General features: G+C 38.4%; 1 protein-coding gene and 1 pseudogene across 1 annotated transcript; both read right to left on the bottom strand.

Annotated features, from left to right (window-relative positions):
- Positions 1-1061: 1061 nt before the first annotated feature.
- Positions 1062-2098, bottom strand: LOC121482526 (annotated as a pseudogene).
- Positions 2099-2105: 7 nt separating this feature from the next.
- LOC121482527 (protein Lines homolog 1-like) lies at positions 2106-3813 on the bottom strand (the record flags this gene model as incomplete). The annotated part of the gene is given in 3 exon segments (XM_041740416.1): positions 2106-2554; positions 2557-3636; positions 3639-3813. Coding segments are annotated over 3 exon segments (1704 nt in total), but the record flags the coding sequence as incomplete, so codon positions are not given.
- Positions 3814-11943: the final 8130 nt, after the last annotated feature.

Below are 11943 nucleotides of genomic sequence, written 5' to 3' on the forward strand. Positions count from 1 at the left end.
GAGAATATATGTAAGGTTGCCGCAGATCCTACCATGAAAACAGAAAAGAGGAGCAGATGTAAACGTAGCCCACAGCTTAGACTCAAGCTCAGCTAGTCCAAATTAAGTTATCTTAAATAGACAATTATGAGTTTTGTTCTATAGATATGTATGTAGAATGTCAGTATCAAACACATTATTTAAACATAAAAATATTTAAAAATTTTTTACTTCCCTCTTACAAACACCCAAATCAATTTCTCCCAATAAAACCAACATAAGCTATAATCTTTTTCCACTCCTTATGGAATACTTAAAGAGCAAATATTACTTGTCTCAAAGACAAAGCTTCTCAGAAACAGACACGTATTACAGAGAACAAACTGGTAGTTGCCAGAGGGGAGATGGTAATGGGTAAAATGGATAAAGGAGGGGGGGGTACAGTCTTCCAGTTATGGAATGAATAAGTCATGGGAATGCAGGATAGGCACAGCATAGGAAATGTACTCAGTGGTATTGTAACAGTGTTGTATGGTGACAGATGGTAGCTATGCTTGTGGTGAGCAACAAAAAATACTTCAATAAAAAAGAAGTATATGGAGACTCCCAGGTGGCTCAGCAGTTCAACAGCTGCCTTCAGCCCAGGGAGTGATCTTGGAGTCCCGGGATCAAGTCTTGCATTGGGCTCCCTGCATGAAGCCTGCTTCTCCCTCTGCCTATGTCTCTGCCTCTTTCTCTCTGTGTCTCTCATGAATAAATAAATAAAATATTTTAAAAGTATATGATTTAAAAAAAGATAAAGCTTCTATTTGTTCAAAATGCTCAAACCAGAATTTTTTTCTAAAATAAAAGAGGATTTAATACAATAATATTGAAATCTACCATTTACTATTTAAGATGATGAAATATTGGTCCTCCAAATAAGTAAAGAGATGGAAGGACATGGTGTTGAGCAGATGGGTCCCATGCCCATTGTTACCCCTGGACAACAGCTCAGCCCTGAGGTTGACTGTGACCAGTTCTTCCGGTTTGTGAGTTCCGTTGGCCAGCTAAGATCGGGACTCCAGCTGGCAGGACAGGATTTAGCTCTCCTCTACACTGAGCCACTTCCCAGCCTGGAACCAGGCCCTAAATGGATGCTTAGGCTCTATGTTGTAATGATCTGCAGCCACCTGGAGCAGCATGATCTCAGACATGACTCTGTATTCCTTATTCTTCTTCTGGTGGTTGATCTCATTCTCCTCCAGGTACTCCTCCATTGCAGTATCCAGCATGAGCAGGTCAGTGAGGAAGGCGCCAAGGAATGGGACGACACCTTTCTTCTGCCACCCCCTCTTCCATGCTCTCTGGACATTTATCCCCAGGGTTCCAACTTTAGATGGCCGTTCCTGGATAAGCAGTTTTCTGCTCTGCAGATTGTCTTTGGTGCACATTGTTTTAAATGTTCAAAGTTTCTTCCTGGAAACTTTGGCCCATGTATTCTTCAGGCGGTGAATTGAGGCACTCTGCAGAGCAGAGAGGATGGCATGCATGGAGGAGTAGTTACACAAGATTTGACAGGGCTTGGCCACCTTGATCCAGTGCTCCGCCACCATGGCCCTGTCCTGGGCTGTCATGCATGGGTTGCCAAGGCAGGTGGTGATGACACAGTTGGCCACATCATTGAACTGGGTGATGGTGGCACGGACTGTGCATGCTGGGTTCGTTCCGCTTGGACCAGATGGAGCCCAGGCACTGTTGGGGCACCACCTTCTTGAACAGATCTGCATCTATGGATGTCAATTGCTCTGCCACCAGCTTGGGAGCGAAGTCCACGAGACCCAGCTTCTCCTCATGCAGCTGGTGCTTGGGGGGTTATGCACCAGTGGCAGGTAGCCTCTGGGGCTGAAGGGTGGCTCTGTCTCTATGTTTAGGGATGGAGTTACAATTCTCAGGAAAGCTGGTGGTCGAACTGACTGCAGTTCATGCAGAAGAAGACATGAGCTCTTGTTCCAGATTTGGAACTGCTGATGGAGGAGATACTGGCTCTGATGCTGGCGGTGATGGTTGAAACAGAGCTAGGGGTGTTGCTAGCTCCATCGGAGGCCCTTTCTCTTGCTCTACAGCTGGAAGGAGCCATGGAGCTATCACCTCTGACTCTGGGAAGCATCAGAAGCCCAGGGGACCGAAGTATGGGCATTTCTGTGACTACCAAGAGCAGCCCAAAAGCTAAGTTCAGTTTGGTTGCTGCTTCAGTCCTGGACAAGTGACGAGCCACAACCACAAATATTTATACTATCTTTAGGTTCAGTTACATCAAAATACTTGCAAATTGTGAAAAAACTAGCCCCGTCTTTTTGCAGTAATTTTAAATATTTTACTAAATATTTGAGGAAACAGGTTTCTGATGAAATAGAAAAGTCAAGAAGAACTGAAGAATCAAATCCTATATTTTTCAATAAGAATAAGAAAATACAGTGTGGATTATAGCCATATTCATGTGTGTGATGGTTCCACATTTCTTTTTCTTGGGTCAAGCCTTCAGTAGCTTTACACTGTCTGGTCAACTTTAGGTAGATGCCCAGTGATGCTTGGTGGCCTCCAGCATGTCATCATCTTGTTCTATGACGACCCTGGAGATCCACTCACATGGATTGTGCAACTGAAGAGAGGGCTGAAGATGAGGCTTTAAGAATGTCAGTAACTCAGACATGAAACTCTGTAAATCAACTTTTATTTCATTTGCTGAAGTACAACTTTGAAACTTGATTTCTAAGGATTTAATGATAAGTAGGCTTGCTGCTCTGAGAATCACGTGATCTGGACCATGGACACACTCACATGCAGGTTGAACTTCATCTCCACCAGAGCAGGGAGGTTTTCCATGGACAGACAACGTCTTCAATAAGCCCAAATCCACAGTTTGCAAAACAGCATCTGCTAAAGCCAACATGTCTACATCTAAATGCTGGTCTGGTGGCATCAGGGCAGGGCCAGATCCCTGACAAAGGTCTTCACCCACTTTCCAGAGAAGGCACTTTTTGATGAATATGATGAACTTCCTCTTGACAAAAACATCAACAGGCCAAGTAATGACATCTAGCACACAAGAAGGTTTCAAAAATAAAATCTTCTGGCAAGTGAAATGTAGTTTCAGATGGATTCTGGAAGCTATAAGAAGTTCAAGCAATTCCAGGGAACATATCGTGCTGTTTATTATTTTAGAGGTGTCTTGGCAGCTTTTGAAATGCAGAGAAAATAAGGAATTGTACAAAACTTCAAAAATAGTATCAAAAGGAGTCAGGAACTGCTTTAAAATTTCTGTTTCTTGTGAACATGTATCTTTAAAGATTTCTTTTATTATAACAGTAAGGGTCCAGAGGCAATATACCGCCTTCTCATTTTCAGGGTATTCAGAGAAATTATTTTGGCAAAAAGCAACCCAGGAATTACTCAATGTTACCTTTTCCCTTAATTGGAAATATAGAAGTAGCCCAAGGCACTTTGCAGCCATGTGACATAACAATTTATCCGAGTTTTGGAACATACACGTTAACTTAGAATCGATGTAAGATGATTTTAGAAGAATTTTAATTATATCTCTGTATTTTTCCTTTGCATGGGAGTCAGTTTCAACAGACAATATTCTGGTTATCATCACTTTGATTATTGTTAACAGAGTGTTATTTCTGGGGCACTGCATATTGGTGAGTGTTTCTTCAAACACAGAGGCACTACAGAAATGGAAGCCAAATTGGCAGAGGATGGCTGATGCTTGCCCGGGACATCATAGTGGTTTGAGCATTCTGAAGAGGTGGTTGTAGAGCAATATTGATCTAAAGAAGCTGGGTTGAGATAATTTTTTGGGGGGGGTTAATAATTCTTTATTAGGATTCAGGTTCCAATTAAGGTAGAAAGCAGTGGCAAGAGGGGTGCAGGGAAGGGGATGATGAGGGGATACCAGGCCTGGCTAGCTGGACCACTGCCAGAGGCCTAATGGGAGCCCTGAGCTGGGGGGTGGGATGGGGTAGGGGCCAGGGCTGGGGCCAGCCTACGGCCTGGACAGGAGTCAGTGGATGGTGTATCGTACATAGGGAACCTCAACGTCCTTGCCGCTCTCGTCATTGCAGCACAGCTCAAGCACCAGTGCCTGCACATGGCTGCCCAGTTTTTGCTTCCACCCATGGCTTACAATCTCTGTCATCAGCTGATCCAACCATTCCTTGAGCTTGGCAGCTGACACGAAGAAGGAGTAGAACATGGACACACCCTGGTACAGCATGGTGATCTCCAATTTATGCTCTGTCTTAAAGTAGTCAGGAAACTGTTTGAGTGTCATCTCCTCACCATTAGGCTGCAGACCCTGGACCTCTCTTATCCGATTTGTTCAATTGTTTGTTTTTTTCCTATCCTGTTTCTTTGCATGATGGCAGAGAATAGCTTTACACTTTCAAGGTACAACATTCCAAAGAGAAAGGTGATTAGAGAGCACGAATGCTTATATTTGTGGGTGGTGGCACAAATTTGACATCACTTTTTATAAACTATGATTTCTGTTTTAATTTTATCTCAATTTATTATTGCTACTCTTTAGTCATGAGTTTATTTAAAATAGTATCAATTCAAAATATATCCATGAGAATTTCCCTACCGAGTGTCATGTTAAATATATCAGAAAAGTCTTGGCATTTCTACCGGCTGGTATACTATATTCTGATATAATTGACAAACTTGAGTGGTTGGAGTGAAACATCATATAGGATGAGATTTCTGATTTTCTCTGGCCTATTCTTTCCAGCAAAACTCTTTAATGTAACAGACTATTTATTTTAATATTAAGAGTATTGCTTAATATCAGATAATACATGGAATTTGTAAGTAGACTATTTTGAAACAGACAAAAAATCTTGATAGTCTTTTTGTAACAGCTTTATTTAGGTAGAACTCACAAAACATGTAATTCAACCATTTGAAGTATAAATTTAATGCGGGGTTTTTTTTTTTGGTATATCCACAGAGTTGTGCAACTGTCATCACAAAATCAACTTTGGAAGGTTTCCTTCACCTCAAAAAAACACAACTACCCAATAGTAGTCATCCTTTTTTTTTTTTGTCAATTTCACATTTTCTTTAACCAGAAATTCTAGAACAGTGTGAAATATCATGTACACTTTTTTTAAATTAATTTTTATTGGTGTTCAATTTACCAACATACAGAAAAACACCCAGTGCTCATCCCATCAAGTGTCCACCTCAGTGCCCGTCACCCATTCCCCTCCAACACCCGCCCTCCTCCCCCCTTCCACCACCCCTAGTTCGTTTCCCCGAGTTAGGAGTCTTTATGTTCTGTCTCCCTTCCTGATATTTCCCAACATTTCTTCTCCCTTCCTTTATATTCCCTTTCACTATTATTTATATTCCCCAAATGAATGAGAACATACACTGTTTGTCCTTCTCTGATTGACTTATTTCACTCAGCATAATACCCTCCAGTTCCATCCACATTGAAGCAAATGGTGGGTATTTGTCATTTCTAATGGCTGAGTAATATTCCATTGTATACATAAACCACATCTTCTTTATCCATTCATCTTTCGATGGACACCGAGGCTCCTTCCACAGTTTGGCTATTGTGGCCATTGCTGCTAGAAACATCGGGGTGCAGGTGTCCCAACGTTTCATTGCATCTGAATCTTTGGGGTAAATCCCCAACAGTGCAATTGCTGGGTCGTAGGGCAGGTCTATTTTTAACTCTTTGAAGAACCTCCACACAGTTTTCCAGAGTGGCTGCACCAGTTCACATTCCCACCAACAGTGTAAGAGAGTTCCCTTTTCTCCGCATCCTCTCCAACATTTGTTGTTTCCTGCCTTGTTAATTTTCCCCATTCTCACTGGTGTGAGGTGGTATCTCATTGTGGTTTTGATTTGTATTTCCCTGATGGCAAGTGATGCAGGGCATTTTCTCATATCATGTACACTTTTAAATAGAAATACAGGGATACAAGTAGAGCTGGACATTTTTAATTGAATAGAAAATTCAAAAGAAATGGAACTAAGACCACTAATGGAAATATTACAGATAACTCAGCCAATTGGATCTTAAACTTGCTGCTCCTAATCTGGTCTCTACCTGGGTGAAGGAAGCCAATCTCTATGGTACTCTTCAATCCAACAATTTGGAAGTCACTCCAGAATCTTTATATCTAGTTACTTCCAGTTTAGCATCAATTTTTAATTTACTGTTACTTCCTAAATATTTTCCTTCTGAACTATCGGGATTTAGAGCAGATCCTCAACAGCTATAATCAAAATTATTACAATAGCTTCCAAACCTATTTCACTTTCTCTACACAATTCTCTTGACTTTATCTTATGTGCTGTCGATGTAGTATTCTTGCCAAATAAACCTAACTTGTCACATCAATCTGTTGCTTAACATATTCATGAGTACTCAAACAGATACAGAATATTTCAGTAGTAATTCTTTATTTCCAACAAAATCACTCAGCCTTAGCCAACCATTAATATACCTCTTGTCTCTCTGGATTTGTCTACACTAGACATTTCATATGAAAGTAATCATACGATATTGTAGTCTTTTGTGTCTGGCTTTTTCATTTAGTACAATGATTTTGAATTTCATCTATGCCTTTTTATTGTTGTATAATATTCAATTGTATGGATATACCATTTCTGATTTATCCACTCATCAGTTGAGGGACTGAGTTATTTATAGTCGTTATTTATATGTTTGGACTAGTATGAAAGTGCTGTAAAAATTCATGTACAATTTTTGGTATAGGTATATTTTTATTTTTATTAGATATATACTTAAAAGTGTAATGTTCAGTCATATGGAAACTCTATGATTAACCTATTAAAAAATGGCTATACTGCTTTCCAAAATGACTGCACCATTATATAGTCCTATCAGCAAGATATGATAATTGTAATTTCTCAATACTCTCATCAGTGCTTGTTATTGTGTGTACTTATTATTTTAGTCACCTTAGTAGGTGTGACATGATATCACATTATGATTTTGATTTTCATTTCTCTGACAGCTAATGATGTTGAACATCTTTTAATATTCACATTAAACATTTATAATCTCTTTTGGAGATATGTCTATTCAGATCTGTTATCCATTCTTAAATTGAATATTTGTCTTATTATTGTTGAGTTGCAAGAGTTCTTAATGTATTCAACATTAGTCACTTAAATATATCATTTACCAAAGTTATTTTTTCCATTATGAGTTGTCTCTTGACTTAACTCATGATGTCCTTTGAATACAAAATATTATAATTTTGATGAAGTATAATTTATCCACTTTATCTTTTGATGCCTCTGTTTTTTCAACAAATATAAGAAATCATTATTATTATCTTACTTCAGAGTACAGATCATTCATATCTTTAGTGAAGTTTATTCCTAGGTACTTAATTGGTTTTGATGAAATTGTAAATGGGATCATTTCATTGATTTCTCTTTCTGCTGTTTCATTATTGGTGTATAGAAATGGAATAGATTTATATACATTAATTTTGTATCCTGAAACTTTTCTGAATTTATGTATCAGTCCTAGCAAATTTTTGGTGGAATCTTTCGGGTTTTTCACATAGAGTTTCATGTCATCTGTGAATATTGAAAGTTTGAATTCTTCCTTGCTAATTTAGATGTATTTTTTTTTTCCTTTTGTTGTCTGATGGCCGAAGCTAAGACTTCCAGGACTATATTAAATAACAGTGGTGAGGACAGATATAATTGTCTTGTTCTTGACCATAAAGGAAAAGCTCTCAGTTTTTCCCCATTGAGGATGCTATATCAGCTGTAGGTCTTTCATCCATGGCCTTTATAATGTTGAGGTATGCTACATCTATCCCTACACTGTTGAGGGTTTTTTTCTCAAGAATGGATGCTATATATTGACAAAAGCTTTTTCTGCATCTACCAAGAGGATCATATCTGTTCGTTTATTGATTTACAAATATTGAAATGCCTTGCAGACCAGGAATAAGCCCCACTGGATTATGGTGAATAACTCTTTTAATGCGCTGTTGAATTTAATTTGCTAGTATTTTGTAAAACATTTTGTATCTGTGTTCATCAGGGATATTGGCCTGTAATTCTCCTTTATAGTGAGGCCTTCGTCTGGTTTTGGAATTAAGGTAATGTTGGTCTGATAAAAGGAATTTGGAAGTTCTTCTATTTCTATTTTCTTGGAAAAGTTTTGGAAGAATAGGTATTAACTCTCCCCTAAATGTTTGGTAGAATTCCCCCAGGAAGTCACCTGGCTTTTATTTGTTGGGAGGTTTTTGATTACTGATTAATTTTCCTTGCTGGTTATGGGTCTGTTCAAATTTTCCATTTCTTCCCGTAGCAGTTTTGGTAATTAATATGTTTCTAAGAATTTATCCATTTCTTTCAGGTTGTCCAATTTGTTTGCATATAATTTTTCCAAATATTCTCTTATAGTTGCATTTCTGTGGTGTTGGTTGTAATGTACCCTCTTTCATTTGCGATTTTGTTTATTTGGGTCCTTTCTCTTTTTTGTAAAGTCTGGCTAGTATTGAAGAAAGACTCATCTATTTGCTGTCTACAAAAGACTCATTTTAGACCTAAGGACACTTACAGCCTGAAAATGAAAGACTGGAGAATCATTTACCATTCAAATGGTCCTCAAAAGAAAGCTGGGGTAGCAATAATCATGTCAGAGAACTTAAAGTTTAACCCAAAGACTGTAGTAACAGATGAAGAGGGACACTATATCACTTAAAGGACACTTAAAGGATCTATCCAACAAGAGGACCTAACAATCATGAATATTTATGCCCCTAATGTGGGAGCTGCCAAATATATCAATCAATTAATAACCAAAGTAAAACATACTTAGATGATAATACACTAATAATAGGAGACTTCAAAATGGCATTTTCTGCAAATGACAGATATTCTAAGCAAAACATCTCCAAAGGAACAAGAGCTTTAAATGATACACTGGACAGATGTAGTTCACAGATATTTACAGAACTTTACATCTGAATGCAACTGAATATACATTCTTCTCAAGTACACATGGAAATTTCTCCAGAATAAACCACATACTGGGTCACAAATCAGGTCTCAACCCATACCAAAAGGTTGGGATTTTCCCCTGCATATTTTCAGGCCACAATGCTTTGAAACTACAACTCAATCACACAAAGAAATTTGGAAGAAACTCAAACACGTAGAGGTAAAAGAGCACCCTGCCAAAAGATGAAAGGGTCAATCAGGAAATTAGAGAAGAATTAAAACGATTCGTGGAAACTAATGAAAATGAAGAGACAACCATTCAAAAGCTTTGGGATACAGCAGGAGCAGTCCAGAGAGAGAAATACATCACAATACAAGCATCTCTCAAAAAACTGGAAAAAAAAAACAAATAAACAACAAATACATGAGCTAACCTCGCACCTAAAGGAACTGGACAAGGAACAGCAAATAAATGCTACACCCAGCAGAAGAATAGAGTTAATAAATATTGGAGCAGAACTCAATGAAATAGAGACCAGAAGAACTATAGAACAGATCAACAAAACCAGGAGTTAGTTCTTTGAAAGAATTAATAAGATAGATAAACCATTAGCAAGCCTTATTAAAAACAAAAGATAAAAGACTTTAATTAATAAAATCACGAATGAGGGGATCCCTGGGTGGCACAGCAGATTGGCGCCTGCCTTTGGCCCAGGGCGCAATCCTGGAGACCCGGGATCGAATCCCATGTCGGGCTCCTGGTGCATGGAGCCTGCTTCTCCCTCTGCCTCTCTCTCTCTCTCTCTCTCTCTCTCTCTCTCTCTGTGTGTGTGTGTGTGTTTGTGTGACTATCATAAATAAATACAAATTTAAAAAATGTTTAAAAAAATAAAATAAAAACATGAATGAAAAAGGAGAGATCACAACCAATACCAAGGAAATGCAAATGATTTTAAAAACATATTATGAACAGCTATACACCAATAAATTAGGCAATCTAGAAGAAATGGACGCATTTCTGGAAAACCACAAACTACCAAAACTGGAACAGGAAGAAATAGAAAATCTGAACAGGCCATTAACCAGGAAGGAAATTGAAGCAGTCATCAAAAACTTCCCGAGACACAAAAGTCCAGGGCCACATGGCTTCCCAGGGGAAATCTATCAAACCTTTAAAGAAGAAACAATACCTATTCTACTAAAGGTGTTCCAAAAGATAGAAAGAAACAGAATACTTCCAAACTCGTTTTATGAGGCCAGCATCCCCTTATTTCCAAAACCAAAGACCCCACCAAAAAGGAGAATTATAGACCAATCTCTCTGATGAACACAGACGCAAAAATTCCCAACAAGATACTAGATAATAGGACCCAACAGTACATTAAGAAGATTATTACCATGACCAACTGTGATTTATCCCTGGGATGCAAGGTTGGTTCTACACTCATAAAACAATCAACGTGACAGAAAATATCAACAAAAGAAAAAACAAGAACCATATGATCCTCTCCATAGATGCAGAGAAAGCATTTGACAAAATACAGCATCCATTCCTGATCAAAACTCTTCAGAGTATAAGGATAGAGGGAACAGTCCTCAGCATCTTAAAAGCCATCTATGAAAAGCCCACAGCAATTATCATTCTCAATGGGAAAACACTGAGAGCCTTTCCCCTAAGATCAGGAACACGACAGGGATGTCCACTCTCACCACTGCTATTCAACATAGTATTAGAAGTCCTAGCCTCAGGAATCAGACAACAAAAGAAATTAGAGGCATTCAAATTGACGGAGAAGGTAAACTCTCCCTCTTTGCAGATGGCATGATACTGTACATAGAGAACCCAAAAGACTCCACCCCAAGATTTCTAAAACTCCTACAGCAATTCAGCAGTGTGTCAGGATATAAAATCAATGCCCAGAAATCAGTGGCATTTCTATACACTGACAATGAGACTGAAGAAAGAGAATTTAAGGAGTCAATCCCATTGACAATTGAACCCAAAACCATAGGATGTCTAGGAATACACCTAACCAAAGAGGTAAAGGATATATACCCTAAAAACTACAGAACACTTCTGAAAGAAATGGAAGAAGACACAAAGAAATGGAAAAATATTCCAAGCTCATGGATTGGAAGAATTAATATTGTGAAAATGTCATTGCTACCCAGGGCAATTTACACATTTAATGCAATCCCTATCAAAATACCATGGACTTTCTTCAGAGAGTTGGAACAAATCATCTTAAGATTTGTGTGGAATCAGAAAAGACTCCGAATAGCCAGGGGGATATTGAAAAAGATAACCAGATTTGGGGAGCACCACAATGCCGGATTTCAAGTTGTACTACAAAGCTGTGATCATCAAGACAGTGTGGTCCTGGCACAAAAACAGACACATAGATCCATGGAACAGAATACAGAATCCAAAATGGGCCCTCAACTCTATGGTCAACTACTTTTTGACAAAGCAGGAAAGACTATTTGCTGAAGAAAGGATAATCTTTCCAATAAATGGTGCTGGAAAAATTAGACAGTCACGTGCAGAAGAAATAAACTAGACCATTTTCTTACACCATACACAAAGAGAAACTCAAAATGGATGGCAGATCTAAATGTGAGACAAGAATCCATCAAAATCCTAGAGGAGAACACAGGCAATACCCTTTTTGAACTTGGCCATAGCAACTTCTTGCAAGACACATCCATGAAGGCAAGGGAAACAAAAGCAAAACTGAATTATTGGGACTTCATCAAGATACAAAGCTTCTGCACAGCAAAGGAAGCAGTCAACAAAACTAAAAGACAATCTACAGGAGAAGATATTTGCAAATGACCTGTTGGATAAAGGGCTAGTATCCAAGATTATAAAGAACTTATTAAACTCAACAGCAAAGAAACAATCCAATCATAAATAGGCAAAAGACATGAACAGAAATTTCACCAAAGAAGACATATGCATAGCCA

This window comes from Vulpes lagopus, chromosome X (assembly GCF_018345385.1).
Source record: "Vulpes lagopus strain Blue_001 chromosome X, ASM1834538v1, whole genome shotgun sequence".
In the NCBI taxonomy this organism is placed as follows: Eukaryota; Metazoa; Chordata; class Mammalia; order Carnivora; family Canidae; genus Vulpes; species Vulpes lagopus.